General features: G+C 34.3%; 3 protein-coding genes across 4 annotated transcripts; all 3 read left to right on the forward strand.

The window, feature by feature from the left end:
- Positions 1–3743: 3743 nt before the first annotated feature.
- LOC111398079 lies at positions 3744–7324 on the forward strand. The gene is made up of 3 exons (XM_023025034.1): positions 3744–4119; positions 6203–6729; positions 6773–7324. The coding sequence occupies exons 1-3, from the start codon at positions 3744–3746 to the stop codon at positions 7322–7324; spliced, it is 1455 nt and encodes a 484-aa protein (XP_022880802.1).
- A 4281-nt stretch (positions 7325–11605) lies between these two features.
- On the forward strand, positions 11606–19135 carry LOC111397476 (membrane-anchored ubiquitin-fold protein 4-like). 2 transcript variants are annotated; one of them, XM_023024424.1, is made up of 4 exons: positions 11606–12060; positions 12792–12962; positions 18447–18581; positions 18723–19135. In XM_023024424.1, exons 1-3 carry the CDS (start codon positions 11931–11933, stop codon positions 18545–18547), a joined length of 402 nt encoding a protein of 133 aa, XP_022880192.1. In that variant the 5' UTR covers positions 11606–11930; the 3' UTR covers positions 18548–18581; positions 18723–19135. The 2 variants fall into 2 exon arrangements, with proteins under 2 accessions (XP_022880192.1, XP_022880193.1); XM_023024425.1 differs by lacking the exon at positions 18447–18581.
- Positions 19136–20757: 1622 nt separating this feature from the next.
- Positions 20758–22122, forward strand: LOC111397477. The gene is made up of 2 exons (XM_023024427.1): positions 20758–21501; positions 21592–22122. The coding sequence occupies exons 1-2, from the start codon at positions 21324–21326 to the stop codon at positions 21933–21935; spliced, it is 522 nt and encodes a 173-aa protein (XP_022880195.1). The 5' UTR covers positions 20758–21323; the 3' UTR covers positions 21936–22122.
- The last annotated feature ends 4246 nt before the right edge of the window (positions 22123–26368 follow it).

A 26368-nucleotide genomic window follows, 5' to 3' on the forward strand; every position in this document is an offset into this window, starting at 1 on the left:
CCCAAAGTTCAGATAATTTCTTTTAAAAAAAAATTCATTTGGACTAAAAGTCCAAACTGACTAATCAAACCAAACTGATCCAAATCAAATCGATTTGATCGGTTTGGTTTGGTTCGGTTTAAGAGTTAGCGTGGGTTGGTTGGGTTTGAAATTCATCCAAACCAACTAATTTGGTTTTGGTTTCGATTTCGAGTTGGAGTTGAAATTGACTCAAACCAAATCGCAACCATACCTAGATTTTGACTCCAATCAAATCGTACCCAAGCTTATATGAAGGCCATCACAAGTCGCACACCAAATTGGTGTAATTTGGTGCAAAAAAATGAGTTAAATGTTTCGATAGCCACTGAACTTTGCATCATGTTTCGACTTACTCACCGAACTTCCAAACTTGTCTCGTTGGCCACTAAACTTCACTCTATCCAACTCCATTACTCACCGGATGAAATCCGTTAGCATATGAAATGATGTGGTAGATGGAAAAAACCATGTGGCTAGTTAAATAAATACAAGTTGTAAGGGTTACCTAACTCAGCTTCCATGTTGGCTCCACATCATTTAACTCCTTTACTCACACTACTTTAAAAATTGAAAACTCATTTAATTGGTACCACCCCAAATCGATTGGAGTCTAGAGCCTTAACTCCTCTGTGCTAAGAACTCTCCCAATCCAAAAATTAATCACTCCTAGAACGACGAAGAAACCCAAAATCAGAAGTAATCTCTTGTTTGTTGGAACAGATGACATGTTGTGAAGGTAAAAATTTCATCTTTCTTGATACCAATTTGAGCTTGAGCGATAAAGTGACATGGTGCGACATGGAATAGTGGTGCGAGGGAAAATTTTAGGGAAAAATACTTCTTTCTTCCGTCTACCAATTTCACCTTGTTTTACTCTTCTTCCATTTCCATTTTTGTTGTTTGCTTACATAAATTGAGATGAATATGAATTTATCTGCCAAACAATGTTTTTTATTTTTTCTCAGTTAAATGGAGACAAATATGAATTTAGGAAATTTGGTATACTGTATCTATCTTCACAAAGCCCATGCCTATCTTCATTTTGTTACAGTATTCACTTCAATTGATTCATAATGTTGTAAAAATAGAAATATATATCCTACAACCATATGCTGCATAATTCGATAAGGGTTGGATTATTTTGTTATACTATTTGTTTAGGAAATGCTAGTAGTTAAAATGTTCATGGCAAGTTTATGTAATGTCTGTGTATTTTGAATATTCCTGGAAAAAACTTAATTTGTAGAAATTGCAGTAAGTGTTGTTTAATTTTCTCCTGTTTGTCATTTTTCTCCTCACATGGTTTGAAGCATATTACAATGAGAGGAAGGAACAAAGGGATGTGTCATGATTGCTAGAAGGTGGGCCACTACTTGTTGGATTGCTCGACGAAAAAAGCATGTCCAGTATACATCAAAGGAATTCAAAAATGCATGGAGGTTGAAAAGAGGATTGGAAACTTAGGACAGCTATTCTTTTGCTATACTAACGATTGAAATTATTTCAAGTGGCTTGACGAGGACGAATGTTGTGAATATGAGGGTCAATCAAGCGATAGATCAGAAATTTATAAGTTGTCAAGTTTGTTGATGCACATGGCTAAAATAACCGAAGAAAATGAGTGGATATCTCAGTCAAATTTACTTTTCGCAAGGGAAAATGAGAGACAAATAACGAGAAACAAAATGGAAGAGCTCCGTGAAACTGAACCATTTATGTTAATTTCCAGCTGGTGTTGTTCACCAGTTTAATAATCTTTATGTAGACATTGAACTTGTAATTGTAGAACAACCCCAGTAATTTGAAATTTTCGCTAGTGATTTCAATGATTCTATGTCTCAAACTTTATGGAAATTATGTCATTTGTATATCAATTTCGTTCTTGAAATACATGTTTGCAAGTATTCTTTTAGTTACATGTTGCAATTGTTGGCTATTAGCTGTCATGGTATTCAAGCTATCTGAACTTCAAGTTCTTGTTTGGCCTTTGTATTCAAGCTGTATAGAACATATATATACATACTAGATGCAATCAAGTTCATCAGTTCCAACTAGTTGCTGAATGCATATAACTGTATTGTTACCCCTAATCACTATGGAATTCGTTTCCAATGATGATGAGAGAAAAATTCTCTTTTCAAGCTTGAACATCATGGCACTATAATTGTTCGCCTCACTTAACTTTGATTTGGTGACTAACGTGAACATCAACTAGAATACAATTTACTCATTTCCATCAATGTTAATTTCCAATAGCCTGCATGTTCGGACATTATGAGCCAGGTGCGGAGCTAGCACCCAATGAGAGGCACGGCCGCACGTGCTGGCTCTACCAAGATCTTCAAAACCACAGGTTAGCGCCTGTTGCAGAAGCTCCGGAGTCTCTGTCTCTGCCTCTTTGGAGAAGGAATGAAGACGAAGATAAGAGGGCCATTTTTATTTTTTTTTTATTTTTTTTTTGTAGGGCTTCAAATTTTAGGCCTCTTATTGTTAGCCCAATTGTTAAATGAAAATAATCCAATTCATCAAAATCTAATTAGCCAATAAAATTGAATCAAATGGAAAGCTGAAACTGGAAGAGGGAAGCCAAATTGCAAAAACTCTTTTCCAATTTCTTCAATTCTTCATTCATCGCTGTTTGCCCGTGCTTTGCACTGGCTGTACAAGAGACACGATGATGCCGGACTATCTGTTCGCCCATGGATATGGTCGATTTTTATATTCTTGTATTGTCTATCTTTGTGTATTTGTTTAATGGGTTAATTAGTTTGGTGCTTAAATAATGTAAAATTTCCCTTGGAAATTTGGATTTAAGGATTTTTTTCTGGTGAGTCCCGATTCTATCACGTGCAATTATAAGTTCACCAAATTATTTTCAGTGTCTATTATGCATTTAATTAGAAATGGATTTCCTGCCTAGATTTGTATTATGTATTGAATTAGCAAGTACAGTGGTTTGTATTAGTTTTGGTTTAACACTTCCTCTTTTGACTTGTTCTGCCCAGATTTGTTCACTGTAATGAACGAGAAAAGAGGTCTGTACCTACACACGAGAGTGACGAGACACTTCTTCCTTCGTCGGTTCGCCCCTGTGCCTGTTTCTATATGCTAAGTGCTAACTGCTAAATTGACAAATTTAATTTTATCGCATTGTAATTTGTTGTGCTAACTTCTCAACACCATGTTTTAAGGGTATCAATTTGGCATGAAATTGGTATCCCTCCATAGACATTGATAGAGTGTCTATATTTGGAGCAGAATCGCAAAATTCTTGGTCTACTTGGCTAGCAAGTTCTCTTGTTGGAGCCAATATTAATGCCAAAAGATTCCTTCCTCAGGTCAATGACTTAATGTTAAATATGTTATGATTTATTCATTTGGGAATTAAAATATTTCGAATTGTGATTTATGAATTATGATAAGTAATTTACGTTTTATGAGTTATGATTAATGATTTGGGAATTTATGTTTACGAAATTATGTTTGCGAATTGTGATTTATGATAAGTAATTTATGTTTTGTAATTAAAAAATAAATTACGGTATTTTGCAGATTATGGAACGATTTTTTCAACCAAAATAAAAGTTCATACCCATTTCTTCTACTTCTAGTAGTGTATCTAGTCCCGCCACTGATTCTAGTCGAGCACAAGAGTTATTGAATAACACAAAGAAGTCCCACGCTCAATTCAATGTGGATGATCTTGTATCTGATCCAGGAATATGCCTCCTATCAAGTCATATGATCCTAACATCAGAGATAATGTTAGGATGGTGTACTTAGAGAAGGGTTCTTGTCAACCATATGAACATGATTTTCCAAGAAGATCAATGAGAAATGATAATAGATGTCTTCAGAAAGAATGGTTCTCCGAATTTTATTGGTTTGAATATAGTATAGAAAAGGATGCGATGTACTATTTGCATTGCTACTTGCTCAAACTCGATAGAGGGGGTCAAGGAGGTGGACATAGATTTACTAAGAACGGCTTTAGGGATTGGAAGCACAAAAAGACATTGAAAGTTCATGTCGGTCTTTTTGATAGTGATCATAATCAAGCTTTTGCAAAGTGTACCAACTTGATGAGTCAAAAGCAAAGTATTTCCTATGTTATTTCTAGCTAAAGTAGTTTTCAACAACAAAGTTATAGGACTAGGTTGATTCAATGCTAGATTGTACTAGACTCCTCTTGATGCAAGGATTGTCATTTCGTGGCCATGATTAATCGAAAGACTCCTTAATAGAGGAAATCTAATGGAGTTACTAAACTAGTATGCAGTCCGTTGTAAGAAAATCAAAGAAGTATTATTTAGTAATGCTCCTGGAAATGACCAAATGACTTTACCAACCATCCAAAAGGACTTGATTAATTGTTGTGTCGTAGAGACGACAAGGCCTATTATTAATGAGATAGGTGATTATTTGTTTTCAATTTTGGTCGACGAGGCTCGTAATAATTCTATGAAAGGACGTATGGCAGTTGTTTTGAGGATTGTTGACAAAATGGGCAAGTGAATGAGCCTTTTGGGTATATCCCATGATAAGAGTGTAAAATATAATTTTTGCTCCTCTTAATTATTGCATTGGTGTGATTATTCGATATCAAAATGCACTCATTATACTTATACTTTGATTCAGGTTGCATTTTGGTAGAAAATGTGAAATTTAGAAGAAAAGAGCGAAAAAATGACCAAAATAGAAGAAAGTGAAAGTTTAGGGACGAATTTGCAAATAATCTAAATATGAGACGGGCGATGGAATGATGATTCGAGAAAGCTAGAAGTCTATTGGGTGCAATTAGAAGTCAAAAGAAGTTAAATATGACCATAACATATTCACAAATTAAATTCCAACCGCATAAAGATTTTCCAAATTTTCAACTCAAGATTGAAGTCCACTTTTGACCCAGTAAACATCAGAATTTGAAAAATCTATTTCAAGAAAATTTTATTCCTTTGCATTAGCTTTCCAACACACTTTGAATTGCCTTAATTGGACATCGGGAGAGAAAAGTTATGGTCAAAATACTGAAAGTGGTCGCACATAATATTCTAGCCGAAAATTTAGTTTCCTTATTCGGTTCAACCTCTTTTGAAAACAACTTGGCACATGGTTTTAAGCCCTAGACTGGACAGAGAATGCCACTCTTCATCCTGAAATCAATTTCTGGATAGAGAACACCTCTCTTCATCCTCACATCAATTTTCTTTGGTTTTTGGCTCAAGAGTTCCATGAAGAACTAAAACCCTCGGTGAAGCTTGGAAGGAACTCATTGGATTTTGGGAAATCACATCAATTGCTCATGTAATTTAGTATTTTATTGTCAAACAATTCTAGATTTTAGACTTTCTCATTATAAATTTATTTTGAAATTGGTTTAATTTTTATTAGATCTTTCATAGATTCAATCATGTTTTTTCTATTGTTTGATTGAAATATTTATTGAGTTGCAATTTCATTCATGTTATTAGTGGGTTATTTATGATCTTATGCTTGAAATATATGGTTACTTTTGATCTTACTCCAATAAAAATTGTGAGAATGTGTTAGAAATTCTAAATTTTAGAATTACGATAGGAACTAAAGTGATCTTTAATGTTAGATTTTCCGATTAGAGAGTTGAGAAGAAAACCTCTAATTGAGTAGTAATACATGAATTGTTGATGTTGATCGATCCAACCCAATTGAGGGAATTCCAATGCTTCACTAATTTTACATATTGATATTTAAATTTCATTTCAAATGGATAAACTAGTTTCAAATAATTCCTGAAACCACTAAGCTTCTGATCATTTGAGCATTTCCCATCTCCTTGTGGATCAACGTCCCAAGGCTATACTACAATCACCGTGTTATACTTTGGGCTTAATCATCCCATGTCACTGATACTTGTGTCCAATCACTAAAGGATGACACTGATGCAATGTTTCTATACATGGCTTGAGCATATCTAGCCTGAGAGGTCAATGTTATGATGGAGCAAGTAATATGTCGGGTGAGTTCAATGGGTTGAAAGCTTTAATTCTAAGAGAAAGCCTACATGCTATGTATGTTCATTACTTTGCTCACCAGTTTCAGTTGGCAATTGTATATGTGGCACGTAGGAATTGTATGCTTGGTGATTTTTTTGACATACTTGCTATTATTGTGAATTTGGTTGGTGCATAATGTGAGCGTGTAGATGCTATTCGAACAAGTTATCAAGCTAATATTCTGGAGAAGTTTAATATTGGGAAACTTACTGGTGGAAGTGGTCAATTTCAAGAAATGAGTTTGGCATGCCCAGGTGATACTAGGTGGGGCTCACATCTACTGATAATTACTCGTTTCACTAATATGTTTAATGCTATCATAGATGTTCTTGAAAATATATCAGAAGATGGCATACATTCAGATAAAAAATCTACGGCTGTAAGACAGATGAACGCTATGCAAAATTTTGAGTTTGTGCTCAGTCTCTACTTTATGTTTAAAATTCTTTCAATTACAGACGACCGTTCACAAGCCTTACAGAAAAAGGATCAAGATATTCAGAATGCTACGAGGTTAATGAATTTGTGTAAGTGTGCATTGCACAACCAGAGAGAGAATGGTTGGGATACTTTACTTTGTAGGATGATTGAGTTTTGTGTTGATGGACATATTTTAGTGCCCAATATGGAAGATATTTTAGTAGTGAAAGGTCGACCTAGGCGTATAGCTCAGCAGGTGACTTATTTTCATCGCTTTTATGTTGATTTGTATCGTTAAGATAGACTCAACCTTGCAAGAGTTGACTGATCTTTTTCCAGAAACAACTACTGAGCTCTTTACTTACATTTCATGTTTAACTCCAAAAGATTCATTTGTAGCTTCTGATAAGGATAAATTGCTACGTCTTGCTCAGTTCTATTCTTTGGACTTCAATAGTAAAGATCTTTTATTACTTAGACCTCAACTTGATAAGTTTCTTTTGCTTGTGAGAATGGATGAAGCTTTCTTTAATCTCAATAGCATACCTTGTATAGTTCAGAAGTTGGTTGAAACTAGAAGTTCCTGTTATTTTCCATTGGTTTATAGGTTGCTTACCTTGGCTTTGATATTACCTATGGCAACTGCAAGTGTTGAAAGGGTATTTTTTGCTATGAATCTAATTAAAAGTGATTTGCGGAACAAAATGGGAGATGACTGGTTGAATGACAATTTGGTAGTTTATGTAGAGAAAGCTATTTTTAAAAAACTTGAGAATGAGGCAATATTGCAAGGATTTCAAATCATAAGACCCTGTAGAATGCAGTTGTCTAAGTTTACAGTTATAGAGTAACTAAGTAAGGTTGTATCGTATTTTTTTACTATTTTGGATTGTATTGAAGTATATTTTCATATGTATACGATTTTAATATTTTATTTGATTTTCATATATATTGAATAACTTTTAGTATTATGTAACCAAATTTTATTAAACGATCGGACTATTATGATCGTCGATGATCAACAATCAACGATCAACCTGCCCTAGTTCGATCGTCAACGGTCAACCCACCCTAGCTGGACTTATATCTTGGATTCGTCGTTGTTATGAACTGCCACTCTCTGTTAATTTCCATCAATGTCTCCATTAGGATTTTTAACTTTCGCTATTTTCATGTCAACCTCAAGTTTGGACTGAGATTTATCTAAGCTAAACAATATTTCATAAATTCTATACCGTTTCAAGCTATGTTTGGTGAGGGAAATGGTAGAGAGGAGCTTTATTTCGAAAGGTGGACCTCATTTCAAAGAGTAATATTGTGATACCTGATAAGAAGCATATTGTAGGCAACAAAGTAATGCAAAATAATTATTTCACTAACTAGTAAATTAGTGAAAGCAACTGAGATAGAATACATTATTTAAACATTCATACATTCTCTCGTCCATACCAAAATTATATGCGAGACATCCTTATGGACAATGGTGATTATATTTCCCATATCATATCTCAGAAATATTTCTTTTGGCCATTAATATGTTATCAATAACCATACCCAAGCTGTCATACATGGCAACAGGTATACAATGTACATGTCAACAACATTTACATTGGACAACATTAGAATTCAAAAGCTACTCCAAGAAACCAGAGGTCAGTCGACTGTAAACACTTGGCTATTTCATCTTGCCTGGCACATGCTTGCTTCACTGCAACAATAGGATGCGAACAAGTTAGAATACATTTTTTAATAAGATATTATTATCACTATACTAAACCCCTTACCGTATGTTAGATTCGATTGAAAATGCAAAAGGCTTAACAACTCCCACCACGGCTTGTATCAAAAACCAAAAACACTGACTTTAAATATGTGTTCCTCCTTATACACTTCAATATGTATGGCTTCTTTTTCGTGGCATCGCGCTCTAGTACTAGCAAATTTCGCATCCCCCAAGTCAACCATGTCATCTACGACATCTTCGAAGTTCACATCGTCGGTTGGAATACGAATAGAATCTGGTTGAGCAAAAACCATTGTTGCAGCACCAGATTTTAGGCCACCTGAGTACGGTTCACAATACAACGTCGAGGTTGGAATGAAGTGGAATGTTTGCTCGTTCCCATGACTATGGTCCGATGATGCTCGTTGTCCTCCCTTTGGAACCATTTTCCCTACTAATGCAATCATTAACCTTATCAAAATGCTCATGCAATCCACAAAATATCACAACAGACATTGAGAAAAATAATTCAAAAGGAGTACTAACTCAATCATCGACTGCTCTATCGCATTGTGTGATAACCGGTTCTATATTACCGTCAAACCAATTCTGTCCACGAAAAGTGAAAGTTAGATACATTCTTCGAATTATCACCTGAAAGAAAGCAACATCGTACTAACAGAATCTAGAGCATCCGGCCTGGAATGGTATCGCTTGTTGTGACCCCGCTCTCTGCATACTGAGCATATCATCTTCAGACGTCCTTTTCTCTGAATATAGTTATTCTTTCCTGAATGCACGATGACGTCTTCATCCGCTCCTTTTCTCCAATTTATTTGTCTCTTTTCTTTTCGCGACATAACCCACGACGGTAGAGTGATATTAAGCATATCCAACTGTGGCCATAAATGCATACCATTGATCGGATGCATGATACTATTGTAGCACTGCATATACATCTCAATCGTGTAGCAGTTTTGGATGAAGTCTTCTGGATCATTTCTGCAATCCCTTTTATCACTATTACTGCATGCATGCAAGGTATGCCTATAAGCTGCCACTCTATGCATGCACAGGTTCTTCCATGTAGATCGACAACATAAGTTCCGAAGTTGCATTCAACTTGCCATTTAGGACCACCTGAAAGGTGCAATGTACATTCACGCGATTTCTCAATTTTCTTGAGCAATTTTTTCTTGATCTTCAAACCTAAGCGTCCTGTGTATCTCATCATCTTCTCTCCACTCTTTTGAATCATATTCATGAAGGTTAGTTCCATAAGCCATAGGTATGCCTCCTCACTTAGTTGATGGATTTGTTGCATCCAATGTTAGTAGTCAGCAACAGTGGTCGACTTGGTAGTACGCCATAAATAATTCTTAAGAATTTTACTCTTAAACCCAGCATTAAAGAAGTTCGTGTACTTATGTCGTACATCGAACCTGTGCTCGGCCACAGGGAATAACTCATCTGTCACATTTTGTAGCCCTTTATGTCTGTCCATCATTAGAGTACAAACCCTTCCATCTCCAATACTAATATCCTCAGAAAGATATGTCAAAAACCATCGCCAAGATGTAGCATTTTCTTTCTGAACAACTACATATGCAACGAGATAAATGCTATCATTAGCGTCAATACCAACTGCAGTTAATATTACCCCTCCAAAAGAAACTTAAGTGACGCCGTCAACATCTACTACCTTCCTACAACCATCTCGAAAACCTATCTTACAAAAATTGAATCATATGTAAATCCCCTTAAATATTTGCTCCTATAATGCAATTATGACTGTGGACCCAAAATTTTTTCGTAGTACCTCAGCTGCATAAGAAAGCAATTGCCTAAATTGCTCTTGTAAATTTCCTACTAAAATTTCTTTAACATATCTCCGCATTTTTCATGCCACATTTCTGCTAATGTCTGTGCAGAGATCCTTCTCCATTGTTGCCAAAATTAACTCGGTCTTCCAGTTCGGGTCAGCCTTGAATTGCTTTATATATCGACGGGTGAAGAATATGTAATTGCAGTGTCTATGAAATTGTTGGTAGCCCAATTTACAAATTCCTTGCACTCCTTTCATCATTTGCCTTAAACTTTACATTGTACCCGTTTAGTGCACCGTACATTTGCACCACCTCTAGGAACTTTGATGCAGAACTGAATATTTGACCTACCTCGAACTGAAGATTTCTCGTCTCTTGATCAAAATTGAATTTAGGAAACTGATAACCACCATCATCGTTAGATGAACATTGGAAAAGTAGTTCATCTGACGACAGCAGTTCCAATTCATTCGCCTCGATATCGTTGCACTCTTTCTGGTTGGGATGAACTTCATCCTGTCGATGATCCAGTCCAATTTCAATCCCCTCAATTACATTTCTATCAAATTTGATGTCATTTTGTTCGGACTTAAAGTCGTGGTCAGAGTCAATGAAGTCTGGATCTTCCTCACAATCTGTTACACAATTAAACCACATTCAGCAAGAATAAGTGCAAATAGTCAAAATTTAAGCCCATATTAAATTCATGTAATGTATTTCTTTCGCATCACAAATATGAAAGGAAAAAAATAAAGATAAAGATAATGTTTATAACAAAATGGGATTAAGCTATGCCAACATGTTCAGCCCACTTAAATGGGACATTTTCATGTAATTAATTAAACATACATATTATTAGAGGACGGACAAAATATAAGACAAACTATGACAAATGGAACAACAAACCGTGGCCATTGCGACACATCTTAGCCTGGAATGAAGGCCTTTCAGTTTTTGCTTTTTCCTTCTTCTTTTTTTTCCAAAATTTGGAGGCAAATTATTACCATGATTCCAATATTAATTTTTCGAATGCAGTCTCGAGAATTGCATATATATATTCAGCATGTTAATGAGCTCTTCCATTGCCTAAAACATAAAACCCAAAAAATCAAAGATTACCTTCATGTCAGTCCATGTAAGCGCCAACAAGTATGCCGTCAAAGTACTGAAATGAGAAGGGTGCTACTTTTTCCCACAAGTATTTAGGTCATTGAGTTGTTAAAATTGGTTGGATGGTTGATTTTCTGGATTTGGGGCTTAGGGTTTTCTTCACTTTGTTCTATAGTTCGTGTTTCTTGGAGAAGGAAGCAATTGGGTCAATTAAATGAAAGCGTCCTTCAATACGGGTTCTCAAAGGTGTGTTTGGGTATGCTGAGTTGGATCTGGCTTTTCAATGAGATTCATATTTGGAAGAATTTAACTGACCACACGGTTTTTCCATCTACCACGTCATTTTGTATGCGAACGGATTTCAACCGATTAGTAATGAAGTTGGATGGAATGAAGTTCAGTGGTTAACGAGACAAGATTGAAAGTTTGATCAATAAGATGCAAAGTTCAGCGGCGAGAACATTTAACTCGCAAAAAAATTGTGGTATTATAAATGACAAAAGCTGAGCAGTCAGACAAATATTCACACACCGACCCGCTGGCAAACGCGTTAAGGCTCGGGATCCGGTCTAGGGTTCATCAATTTCAAAATTTATTACAGCTCTTCTAAAATAAGTGAACGAAATTATTTTCGCTTCTTTTAATTGATTTTCTTTACGTAATACTGAGGCTTTGTGTTAGGTGGGGTTTGTCAGAAGGATTCTTTAGGAATTGATTAAGGATTTTATCGAAGGATTGCTGGAAAAGCGAGGATTTACTTGAATATATTTGAGAAATTTTGGGGGAAAAGTAAAACAAATGCCGGAAGAAGACTTGGCGGAGATCAAATTTAGATTGTATGATGGATCAGATATTGGCCCCTTTCGGTATTTGCCGGCCGCCACCATCGCCATGCTGAAGGAGAGAGTTGTCACCGAGTGGCCCAAAGGTTGGGTTTTTTTTTTTTTTGGCTGCTATTTTTTATATTTAATTTTGTTTTTCTTAATTGAGGATGTATATCGAGCTTTTCATGGAATTTGAAACTTTTTGATTGGAATAAAACGTGCTATATGTAATTGCGAAACTATGGTTCGTCTCATTAGATTATTGACTCTTCTTGTGTGTGATTAATGAGGAAGTGTAGTATGGCCTAGGATCTTGAACTATCATTTGGTCGATTCTGTCTCTCTTCCCTTTGATATGGAGATCGATTTTGAAAAAACTACATGAATATTGTATTGGGATGCTTAAACAGAATCTTCCTCCTAGTTATAGTATTGTCTTGATCTAAGTCGACATGGAAAGGTTAATCAATATGTGCACTGTGCAAGAGAGTAAATTGTACCTTGATAAAAATTTTGTAGTTATGTGGTAAAATGTTATATAATTACAAAAGAGAGATAGAGAAAGGGTTGAAACATGAAAAATAAAGATTGGAAAAGAGAGCAGGTTTTCATATCTGATAGTGCTTGCTCCACAAATTGGAACAGTCAATTTAGTTTCGTCTTCCTTGCAAATATACGTCATGCCATGCAGAATTTATTATAATAAACTAAGATCGTAACTTGAGGTATATTTGTTGCTTGAACTCTTGTCTTAGACTGCTTATTATCAGCTTTTCTTAAATGCTTCTTACCATTTGTTGTTTTTGATTGGACAAAATTGTTCTTTTTGTTTTAGATAAGAAAATTGCACCAAAGTCTGCAAATGATGTGAAATTGATTAGTGCTGGTAAAATTTTGGAAAATAGTAAGACTGTTGGCCAATGCAATATGCCTTTTGGGGAGCTACCTAAAGGTGTTATCACTATGCATGCTGTTGTACAACTGTCCTTGGCTAAAGCAAAAACAGGTAGTCTCTGAACTTGAACTTCTTGGTTGATTATATTGCTTCGTGCTTCCCTTCTTTTCTGTTCCTTGTATAGGAAGCTCCTACTTGTATGATATGTAATAAAAGCTAGTTACGTCCTTATTTTTGAAATCCTGCTACTTGCAGTAGTAAGTTCCACCCATTCCAAAATTTTCATGTTGTTCGCCCTCCAATCTAATTGTGTATAGGGATGTTAATGGATCGAGCCAAACTGGCTCGGCTTGCCCACAGTTGGGCTCGGCTATGCCCATCGGGCAAGCCTACTAACGTTCCCTTTTAAAGCGAGTCGAGCATGAGTTGGCTCATTTAAAAAAATTTCGGCTTAGCTCGTCCTGCCAACTCGCGCTTCGGTGCACGAGCATCGCATATGTTCCCTCCTTTTTTTTTTGGGAAAAAAGTGAAAAATACATTTTTGTTCCCGAAAATTGATGAAGTAAATTTGTATCAAATTAAAAAATTCTTTTGTCAAAGTGTATACAATTACAAAAATGTTCATTTATCTGGGCTTGAGATGGACTAAGCGATATGTAGATAAAGCTAAGTTATGTGACTAAATATTTCCCACACATTTTAAAAAAATAAAAAAAATAAAAAAAATTATGAAATGGTAATGTATGGTAGTATAGCTACAACTTACAGTCTTGTATCTTAAACAATTCGTGAAAATTATAATTACTGGAAATCATAAACAATTTCATTAGCCTTTGTATATGATATTTGATAGTTTGCATCTTGTCATTTCTTCAAGCACATTATATATATCTGTTTTCAATCTTCTTCTTTCAACCTACATATTTCGTCAAACAAAACCTTATCCTTACACTAAACGTAGCTTTCGATGCTTCAGCTGACGCTGAATGTGTTAGTAGATCATGTTCTATCAAATATAATATCATATTTTGTTTTTTATTTATCTGAGAAGATCAATTTTTTTATTCTCCTTTATTTAACACATTAATAATGTGGTATGAAAAATATCTTAACTCAAAACGGATTTCGTTTTTTCTGGTACTAGAACTAGAAGAAAAATGAAAAGGTGAACTTCCTTACTTATATAGGTCCATACAATATCATCTACAAATGACTAATTGTAGAAGGAATTGGTGGTGGATCATTGTTCTTACTTTATTTGGCATCATAATGGGAATATGAATTTCACTAAGGCCATGTTTGATAGGGGCCAATTTCATGGAAAATGGAATTCAAATTTCATTTTTCACCCATTTTGTAGTGTTTGATACCCTATTTTTTCCATGGAATTTGGATTCTTGCTTTTCTTGGAAATTGTATTTTTCATGGTTTTGTGAGAAAATCAATTCCCACCTATGTGGTGGGAATTGATTTTCCGGGCACTGTTCATAATTTTTATTTTCTATTTTTTTGTGTTTTTTTTATTATTATTATTTTGACAATGGAAATAAATTCTAAGAATTATTGTAAAAAAATATTTTACTTTAATTGACAATTTTCATGTAAAACAAAGTCAAACGAATACTAAAAGATAGATGACTTTCTTATTATTATTTTTTTTTGTTGGCAATGGAAACAAATTTCATTCCCAATACCAGTAAAATCTATCCCTTTAATTGACAATTTTCATGTAAAATAAAGCCAAACAAACACTAAAAAACACTTTTATTTTAACATTTTCTATGTGGAAAATTATATCAATCAAACACAATAATTTACCATTCCTAGAAAAACAATTTCTAGGCAATTCAATTCTCTAGAATTCGTTTTCAATTCAATTTCATTTTTACAATCAAATGGACTCTAAGTGCTTTCTATATCACATTGTGTTATGGTACATCAAGCACTTGTTTGAGCCCCATTTTTTTGCTAAAAATGCATTTTATAATAGTAGATTGATAGAGAATATGTTGTTAAAATAAGGAAAAATTTTAGGCTTTCGTACAATATTATTTTATTAAAGAATGTATAATTGTAAAGAAGAGAGAAAAAATGTATTTTGAAAATAATAGGAATCAAACAATTGCCAGATGTTAAATGCAAAGAAGTTTGTTTAATAATACTTTTACAACATTATAAGTTAATACAAGGGTCTATAATTATAGCTAAAGAGTATAACGTTGGCAAGTGTTATCAATATTTCTAGAATGACATCTCCATAGTTGCAATAAGAGTCATACTTGGTGTACATCCTTCGCATGAGGGGGGCCCACGATTAGCACAGGCCCTTCATGTGAGGGGGCTGTAAGCTAGAAGCAGATTAACCCTTGCTTTAATGTCGTCAAAAAATGAATAATCTCTATATGTTCCAAAATTTTAACAGTATTAAAAAATGAGCTTGAACAATAAGAGCAGTGGTATAGTAGATACTCGCGCATGCATTGGTCGCATAAATGAAAACCTTCAAAATTTTCATGATCTCAAAAGAAATAAGCCAAACATTAGAGTTTAAATTAAATTTGGAATCATTTTAGTGAATACAATTTAAAAAAATTGTAGTAAGTGAATTATAAATTATGCAAGATTTTTTATGGGAGTAGGTGCTTGCTAGGGTACTCTTCATGCTTCATTCGAAACTAATGAGTGTCTGGTAAGGGATAAGATCCCTTCCCCCAGGTCATGACTTAACATTTGTTTGAGCCCCATTTTGGGGAAAAAATATATTTTTGAATGGTGATTTTTAAGAATGTGTGGTTTAACAGTAAGAACAAGTTTTCAATTTACGTATAAAATTATTTCATTAGAGAATGTGTGCTTGAAAATGAGTGTTATAAAAATGAATTTTTGAAGAAATGGGGCTCAAACATGGGCTTGGTGCAATTGTATATTTTTTTCTTTTATTTTTTATCTTTATTTTTTATGAGAACAATAAATTGTAATTGTAAATTCTTATAAATTTTTTCTTTTTTTATCCATTTTTTTATGAAAAAGTTTGATTTTTAATTTAATTTTATTAGATGTTATATAAAAAAATAATAATTTATAATTAAATTTAAATATATTGATTTTTTGTTTACTTTTTAAAGGTACATGTTGATAATAGTGATTGATGACAAAATAGAATTTTGAGTTGCAAGCAGTAATTCGATTGATGATGAAGAAAGATAATTCTTGGTTCAGTTTTTCAGTTTTTCACCCTAACGACAGAAAAAAAGAATAATCAAATTCTTTGAACCTGGCTTATAAGATGATTTATCAAAAAATGACTCTGGTTATCAAATGATTGGACAATCGGTATCAATTTACTTCATAAAAATATCTATTGATTATGAGTTCAATACATTTTATTTAGCAGAAAGACGAGTATTCGTTGCTCATTATCAAACAATTACTTATTCACTAACTTCATGTTTTTATTTTTAATCAAAGAATTATGAAATTTTTATATTCTAGGTATTTTTATTATTTATATATTTAATTACGGTGACTTACAATTTTTATTATTTTACAAACATTTCTTATTAGATGGGGGAGGAAAAAGGGAATTGTGGGGATCGAACTACCACCTCCTATATGAGAACTTTACTATTGCAATAGACCGATATGAATTCTAGTCTAAATGAAAGTCTTCAAAAGTCTTATGAATTATAAATCTATAAAAATTTTAAACGAAAGTTTATAAAAGTTTATAAAAGATTTCCATTAATTCCATGCAAATCTTTTAAAAGCCAACAAGTCTTGTTGGGTTTGCAAGCCAAGTTCACGAGTTGGCTTGCACACCAGCCAACAAGCACACATGCGAGCCAGCTCGTGCGCGTTGACAGCCAATGAGCAGCTCACTCGACCAAGTTGTCTGCCCTTATAAATTCTTATACTTAATTTTTATGTGGACAATGCTTGTTTGCTATCAATGATGTTCCAAGGTTTCTAGTTGATCATATATTAAGATCTGCCCAAAATCTTTTTGGTGTGTTGCTGTACATTTTACTTTATCCCTATTCGGTAGGGGTTAAAATCAGATTTTTAGTAAATTTTGATAAAAGTTAATGAAATGTGTTATTGAAAAGTTGTGGGTCCCATCAAATATATAGTTAAAATTAATTGTTAACTTTGACTTAAATTAAAATCTAGATTTTAATCTTTACTAAACATGAACCTTATATACTGGACTGTTAATGTTTTCCTTTTGAGGGGAAGGAAGACCTGCTGTATTCAACTTCTATGTGTCGTTTCTTGCCTTTTTTTGAACAGCACTTCTTTTTGTATTTTCCACGTAGCACTTGAGTTAGTTGTTGGTACCCTACAATATATTGACTGTTTATCTATGTCAGATTTGCTTATTCTTTGGACTGTTGAAAATGAGGTTATTCATGAACAAAAAATTAATTCTTGTATTGTTAATTTATTGTTACCTGCTTTTAACAGAGTTGCTTTTGTTGCTGTGATTAACATCCAGTAGCGCATTGGTCCCAAGAGGCCACCCACCTTAACCAACTTTTTTCTTTTCCTATCAACTATAGCTTCTTAAATCAACTGTTACAGTCCAGGCATAGAAGAAATCTCTTACGACCATCTCTTCAATTGAAATTGAAATTATGTTCAAGAAACTTTATTTTGGCTTATGCTTTCTCATTTCATAAAGAGAAAAAGTTCTGTCAACATAAGATAGTCTGTTTAGACTTGGTTTTCATATATTTAATCTTGAATCTACGAACAAGAGCTGTGTTTTATTTCTTGATAATGATCAATTAGTTTTGGGAATAACTGCTTCTACTTTCCATCAAAGAAGGTTTCAACGTCCTAGATGGGGGTGTGTGTGTGGATGAGTGATACTGAGTTTAATTGATTCCCTTCCACGTGTGATTATTCCATGCCTGTCCTGGACAATGGGGAGTTTTCAAATGTCTTCTGTATATTGACCCTAATTATTGGCTAGAAACTTCTTTAGGTCAAGAAAATGCGTATGCTAGAAGTATTGAGATAGTTAAAATTAAGTGGCAGATGGGATAAAAATTATTTTCGCCATAATCGAATGAGGATTTGTGAGCCTTACAGTGAAACAATTCCTAGGTCAAGGCAGCATATCCCAATTTCATTTTTCAAGCTAATGGGAAGTAGTACGGCAAGTAATGAAAGTTTATCTGGCTAAATGCCCAAAAGTCTCTATATTTGGCTATCCATTTTTTTTTTACCAGAAGCGAGCATGGGGATTAAATATTTGACTGTTTTCGAGGATGATGTACATAAATAAGGTTCTTAAAATCGAGATAGTGACATGATTATCATCGATGGTTTGGAAGAGTTAAGTACAATGATTATATTTCCTATTCATAGAGGAATTTAAAAAAAAATAAAACTTCATATAAATAATGGCCACGACCATTCTGATGACATTTATGCACATGTCCTTCAATATCATGCTTCTACTATGTCCTTTAAGGTTATGAAAATGAGATATATTTTTACATGATAAAGAAATTAATATTCTATAAAATGCTCACGGTCTCGTCTTTTTGTTACATTTTGTATGTCTCTATCAACCACTGTTCGCGTAAGTCTCCATTATCCACAGTCTTGTTTTCCTTGAATGGGCATTCATATGCAGAACGTTTCTGAGTGTGGCATGCTTGGGGAAATCCTTTTTTCCTCGTTCGTAATTGCTTTGGCTAAATTGTGGAGCTTGTATCTAAGGTGGTGTTATTAAAACTAAATACAATTTCATTGTTTTTGTGAGCATTACAGTGAAACAATTCCTAGGCTTGTGATTATATGAAATTCACAGTTACTTTCTCGATGTAGTTGCTGAAAGAAGTTATTTTATTTTTTTCACAGAAAAGAAGGTTGACAAGCTGCCAAAGAAAAGCATTTGTTCATGTTCCATATTGTGAGTATGCAAGTTTGATTCATCTTTTTATCTTGTGGGTAAGGGAATATTTCAATATCTGTACAACGGCATTCGGTGTAATGGTGGCTTGTTATTATGTATATGCATTTTATGAATTTGTTGCTTCGTGTACGATTATAGCTACATCATTTCTATACAAGAATACGGGGTCAATGGACTCGATTCCCTCAAAAAGGATGGGTTATGTATACAGTAGCATGGATTTATGGTCGTGTCAATGTTGACAGGCATGCTATATTCTTTTAGTCGTATTTTAACCTAATCCTGTTTGTGTTGTTATTTTGGGTCTTTGGGATGTTCAGATTTCTACTTTTTTATAACATTGAAGAGATTTGTTGCATAATCGTGATACATAAAGCTACTAAATTTGTTAAAAATTTTATGGATTCATTTCCTCTTATGGATTAGTTAAAAGTAATAAATTCTCAACACGATTTTGTCTCAACTGCAGAAAATGGGAAGATTCTCGTGCATGTCCAAATCTTGTCATTTAATGCCTCGACCAATGTCTGCAATCTACATAAATCCAGTCAGTTGTAAATATGGAACATATCCAAACTCCCAGTTATCTTTATTTTTCTAGAAACATTCTACACATCTCCACCCGCCTATCAAATGCGAACGGCTGGCCCCCTTAATGTACGTGTAGCTCCCCTCATTTTCAGGTAGAGGTGGGCGTTTTATTCGGGAACCGGTGGAACAGGATCGAACCGAACCAAATAGAATCAGTTGGTTCTGTTTCCGTTCTTCAATTAAATGGGTTGATTTTGGGACAATGCATCGAGAACCAATAAGTTCTAGCTTGGTTTCGATTCTCTCAATTTTCTCTTCTTGCTTGCACTAAGATACACTGGGAACTTGTTTGATAGAAGAATCGAAATCGAACTGATTGATTTTATTGGGTCGATTTTGGAACAAAGCATCGAGAATCGATCGGTTCTAATTCGGTCATTGGTATTGCTTTGAGAATCAATAGGGAATTCAGTTCTCCCAATTTTCACTTTTTACTGGCACTAAGATACCATTTTTAAATATTAGACTTCAAAATTATCTCACATTAATATTTCGTTTTCCATATTTTTTACTTTCTTAAATGGGCAATCAAAATTCAAGTCTAAATAATTTTATAAATTCTTTACAATTTCATAACTTTAATGCAACTCAATAGGAAAAATATATTTTTAGTTCAATATTTCATAAGAATTCAAATTATTCGTTGTTTCCAAAGTGACCAGCCATTAAGAATCAAGATATTTGAGGATTACTAGAGTTAATCAAGTTATTATTTTACAAATTGTCTTAAAATTTATTCTGCAATCTAGATTTTACCATTTATGCTTTGTTGAATAATTTATCTTTTTTTTGCTTTTATGAGTTGATCTTGAGCTTTAAATTGAATTTATATTTGTTGCCTTATTCAATTGATTTTTGGCGTTTAGATTCAAAGAATAAAAATTGGTTTCATACTCTATTTTTGTCTTTTTTCAAAAGATAAGTAGTTTTATACTTTATTTATTTTTATAATTTTTCAATATAAAAAACTAGACCAGATCGAATCGGAATCAATTGGTTCGGTTCTGGTTCAATTCGATTCTAGAGTTAGATATGAAACCTATGGCTCCATTTCCAAGATTCTCATTGGTATTCGGTTCGGCTCAATTCCTTTGAGAACCGGACCGAACCAAATCTCGCCCACTCCTAATTATTGGTTCAAGGTCTGGGAGTTTGTATTTTTTTGTTTTTTTTTATAGCCTTAATTATCGATAGACTATCCAAGAAAGATTAATTGGAAAATTTTCGATGGAAATATTTTCACTTGAATTCTAACTTTTGGACCGGTTGATTGCTATTTTTTCTATAAAAATATTTTCAAACATTTGAAAATATGCCTAGTGTTTTTTTTTTTTTTTTTTTGACGAAAACATTTTGTTAAGTAGATTTTTGTTTTTCCTCAAAATAAGGAAAACATATTCTTTTCTAAGAAATATTTTCCACACTAATCGAGCCCACTCAAGTAGTGGGACTTGATTAATAATATGGATATATAAATTCAACTGCGCCCTCTAAGGTAAATGAAAATATTCACCAATTAAACTTCTCCATTCTAACTTGACTTTTGAAGCGAGAGCAGTCCCCCATACTGGTCTGCATCAAGCTCACTAATTGCATCTTATTTTAAACAATTTTTAGTAAGCAAGTTGTGCAGCTGACAAGAAGTTTCGTTATGATTTCTATGTACAGTGACAAGAAAAATATGATCATCCTTTTTTTTTTCTTTGTTTTTTTGTAAATATCGTGTTCAATCCTGTCTAGTAATATATTTGGATATAAACATATTAGCACAATCTTCCAAAGGAAATTCACATGCATTTGTTTGTATGTGCATTGAGAAAAAGGCGTTTCAACTCCTAGCTCAGAACAAGTATTCTCAACAACTGGCACTCATTATCTGCATCACACATGCACAATCCAAATTATATTTCACTTTAAGCAGCTTATGAGTGTCTTCTCTCTGTTTTTTTTCTACAATGGCCTCTTCCATTATTCTCTTTATGTTTTCTTCCTTGTTAACTATCTCATTCCCTTTGCAAGTTGAACCCAAAAAACCCGACTCGAAATCCCAGTCCCAGATCATTGTCATGGGCATGGTATATTGTGACTTCTGCTCCAACAACACCTTCTCCAAGCACAGCTACTTCTTGCCGGGTAAGGAAGATTGAACAGTACTCGTACTTTACCGTATAATAGTTTTATTATAAAATCATAACTCTGTCATTTTTTATTGGATCTAACCAGGAGTAGAAGTTAGAATAGATTGCATATTCATAGCAATTTCTTCAAGAACAACAGAACGGATATCATTTTCGGTGAACAGAACTACAAATAAGTATGGAATATACATATTTGAAGTGCCTAGTGTTGATGGTGTTCAATGTGCCAGAGACAAAGCAGTTGGGAATTCCTGCAGAGCCAGCTTAACAGGGATAAGACCATCTTCTTCTTCCTGTAATATTCCAGGATTTAGGACTACATCGGATGAAATTTCAATCAAATCCAAACGAGAAAACACTTGCATTTATAGTCTCAGTCCATTGAGTTACAGACCATCCAAGAGAGAGATTGACTTGTGTGGAAAATAAGGAACCAACATTCTTGGATCTACACGTCTTGTTCTCATCTCTTTGAGGCAATCATTGAGACATCTACAGGATACTTGAACAATATTAAAGAAGTTAAATATTCTTGTTTGCTGTCTTGTATGGTGGTGTCTAGTAAATCGTTCTATGTTTCTCAAGAATTTATGTAATCTGTATTTGGTTTTTGGCATATGGTTCATTTATATGTACCTCAAGAAAGATTATAAGGGTTTTAATTAGGCAAAATGTATGCAGATAATTTTGGATGCTAAAAATTCCCTAATAATATTAACTGTTAAATAGATGCTAAAAGCACGGATACGGACACGGACACGGACACGTGATACGGTGTGACATGGACCTGTCAACATTCAAAATAGAGGATATGCACTTCGATGAATTACACAGGTTGACTCTGAGTCTTGTAGTGGTACTATTTTTCGCATCCATGCAGTAGTAGTCTCACTCCGTTCAACTATCTTTTGTCAACATATGTCAAGAGTCTAGATATGACCCGTTGCATATTTCTATCCACAAGGTTTACTAGTGTGTAATCATCTGAACGCATCCCTACATTGCACTTGGTGCCAAGGCGTTTTCCCATTTGCAATGCACATCTTCTAATTTACTCGGATGCTCATGCACAATATGCAGTCTTTTTGAAGCATACACACTAGATGCAATCCTTGTGTTCATCACATTCTACGAGCATTTTAGCTTAATGCTTGTTGCCTTGTCCTTTGTCAGAGCCTAGCTCAAGCAAGGTCATTCGTTTATTCATTGCTAATTAGAAGTACCTTTATAGCATATTCGTTCTTGCAATATCTAACATTGCCATATTCCCTCAACTATGCAGTGTCGCACTACAATTGCATTTTTAGCCAACGAACCCATGACAAGGCCAAAATTCATAGTCAATGAACACAAGTTAGCATATGAGACATTTAGTGTGCTTTTCTCATTAGCTCATTCCACCTAGAGCTGTTACTGCATGCTTAATGTAGCTCTTAGAGCACGGCAACGCTCTATTGGTAACATTTGGGCCCCTTATAGTGCTTGCCGAAGGCCACAAAGGCCAATGTCTCTTGATGGATTCTCAACCCCATACAAGAACTTAGGCCTTCCTTAAAGGTGCCTAAAATAGGCCCTTTGTTTCCCTCTGCAGCCCCTAAGAACAGCGCATTTACTGTATAAGGATAGCCTCCCAAATTGCCCTTTTCTAGGGACTGAAGCACAGAGGTTGTTGGTTGATTGCTCACTAGCCATGCTTCCTTATAATAGATTTAGTAGAGAAATCATGATTAGATAATTGGTGTTCCCTACCTCTGAATGACTCTCTATTTTATCAATAGCAAATCTAACATCTTCATTACAAAGTCCACAAAGTTTTACCCTCAACGGATACATGATCCTTAACATATTGCCTTTGCAACAAATCGAAATTATGACAATGTCATTGCCTGATGTTATCACCTTTGATCCCTACGTTTCCTAACCAAACAAACTCAAATTGTCATTTTCCAAGGTGGGAAGCTTCCTAAAACTTGTTGAAAGTTGGCTGAATTTTAGTAATAATTGTTTACAGCCATATTTTAAACTCTTAATTTAGAATCTGTGTCTGAATTCGATAAAACCCAACCGTCAATAGATACCAGCTCATCTTTTATCCAAGTATATTAGCTGCACACTTGGACAGTCACATTAAACTACACAGATTGTAACTCTGGTGGGGTTCAAAGGTCACATGCACCATTTCCATTTCATTTCTAGCCCATTTCTGCACCAAAAGTTCATTTTGGTTCCTAGAGTTCATTGCATCCGTGCATTTAGAAGGAGGGCATCATCTGTACTTGTGGAAAGCAGATATTCAGGAAATAATTTTAGATTCGATAAGTCACCTAGTAGTGGAGTGTATCTCCATAAGTAATTACACTTATAGGAAGGGACTGAGCCTATAATCTGAACTTCCAACTTAAGGACAGAGAATAGCCGTGGATCAGCTGTTGGCATGTTGAAATTTGAAGACATTGTTATGATTATTGTCTCGCATAACAAGCATGCTAATAATTAGAAAATCGAGTATCTAGAAGAGCAATCCTAGATGCCACATAGAGTCCTTTCCTCCCATGGATGGTAAGAGTAATTCTTGTTGGAGACGACTTATAGAAACGAGCTATGTGGAGGTTTGGTTTTTGATATATTTGTTTGACCATGTTTAACCCACAGGAGTATGATCAAAACACAATATATATGAACGAAAATTTGAACAGAGTTTCGGTATATATAAATGTGGTAAACGATTACGCAAAACAAGAATTAAGGAGTAAAAAATAGAGAATAATCCAAAGCGAGACGTTATCTCTTTCCTTAAGAAAAATTGTCCCGCTACGGTGCTCACAGTGAATGACACTTGTCTCTCAAGATACAATGGATTCACAACTTGTGGTAGCAGCACTTCAAATCACAAGAAACTGACAAACTTTTGACAAAATTTCCACTTTACAAAGGAAATGTAAGAAAATGCTATAGAAATAGAAATGAGAGATTTGCAAGAGGAGAATGAGTGCTCAATGCAATTGATGTACCCAACATGGAACATTTTCTAAGAAATTTCAAATTCATTCTGGTTCTTCTCCAACTTTGTCCAAAGCAATAAACTCAGATTTCATTGTTGATCAAGCTATGCACGTTTGCTTTGTTGATTTCCTTGATACAACAGCTCCACCAATGGTGAATAATAACCACTAGTGAACTTGGAATCCTTCATATCGGATATCTAATTCGCATCACAATATCCTTCTAGTACTGCAGGATATTTTGTGAAGTGTAATCCATAGGTCAAGGTATACTTCAAGTACCTTAGAACACTCGTCAAAGCTTTCTAATGATCATGGCTTGGATTACTTGTAAACCTACTGAATTTATTCACCGTAAAAGTGATATTTGGTCGAGTGTAGTTTGTAATATACATAAGACTGTTAATTATTTGTGAATACCTTAGTTGTGATACGCTTTCTCCCGTATTCTTGACTAAGTACATACTTGGATCTAGAGGAGTTCTCGCAGGACTTTCCTCAAACATGTCAAGCTTTTTACGTATTTTTTCTATGCAGTGAGATTGTGAAAGGACAATAACATCCTACGTTCTAGAGATTTTAATCCCTTGGATTCATCTGCCACACTAATATCTTTCATATTGAAATGCTTTGTTAGCATCTTTTTGGTGTTAAGCAACATTTCGTGACTATTGCCTATTATTAACATATCGTCCACATATAGACATACAATTACATATGCATTCGGTATATGTTTAATATATACACATTTGTCACAATCGTAGATCTTGAATTCATTTGACAACATTGTTTTGTTACACTTTTGGTGCCATTGTTTAGGAGCCTGTTTTAATCTATACAATGATTTAAGAAGTTTACACACTTTGTGTTTTTGGTTAGGAGAAACGAACCATTTCGATTGCTCCATGTAAATCTCCTCTTTTAAGTCACCGTTTAGGAATGCCGTCTTTACATCCATTTGATGAATCTCAAGATTGTGTATTGCCGCGATTGCTATTAACAACCTTATCGACATGATTCTAGTCACAGGTGAGTAGGTATCAAAGAAGTCAAGTCCTTCTTTTTGCCTATATCCTTTAGCAACCAATCTAACCTTATATTTATTGATGGATCTATCAGGTTTCAATTTTTTTTATTGAATATCCATTTGCATTCTAAAGGCTTGTTATAGGTAGGTAAATCAACCAACTTTCACTAATGGTTTTGCATTATAAAATCTATCTCGCTATTAATTGCTTATTTACAATACGGTGCTTCCGGTGTAGCCATTGCTTCATCGGAAGTCTTTGGATCATCCTTTATCATATAGGTTAGAAAATTCGGACCAAATGTCTTAGAAGTCCGAACCCTTTTACTATGTCTTAGTTCTTCCTCATTTAAAGTTTCATTGGTAGTTTCATATGTTCTCTTGTTAGAACACGTGTTTTCCTTATCTTTGCAAGGAAAAATATTTTCAAAGAATGTTACATTCCTTGTTTCGATTATGGTCCCTTCGTCTGCGTCTTGTATTTCGGATTTGTGTACAAGAAATTGATATACACTACTATTATTAGCATATCCAATAAATATGCAATCTATCATTTTAGGATCGATTTTTACTTATTTAGGCTTAGGTATCTCAACCTTAACCAAACATCCCCACACTTTCAAGTATTGGTAGGATGGAGGATGACATTTCCATAGTTCATATGGTGTCTTTTTCATTTTCTTAAGAGGTATTTTATTAAGAAGATTATTTGCCATTAAAATAGCCTTCCTCACATGTTTTGTGGTAATCCCAAACTTATTAACATAGCATTCATCATTTCTTTAAGTGTTTGATTTTTGCGTTTTGCAACACCATTTGATTGAGGAGAGGAA

The sequence above is a fragment of the Olea europaea genome, chromosome 7, assembly GCF_002742605.1.
Source record: "Olea europaea var. sylvestris chromosome 7, O_europaea_v1, whole genome shotgun sequence".
NCBI lineage: Eukaryota > Viridiplantae > Streptophyta > Magnoliopsida > Lamiales > Oleaceae > Olea > Olea europaea.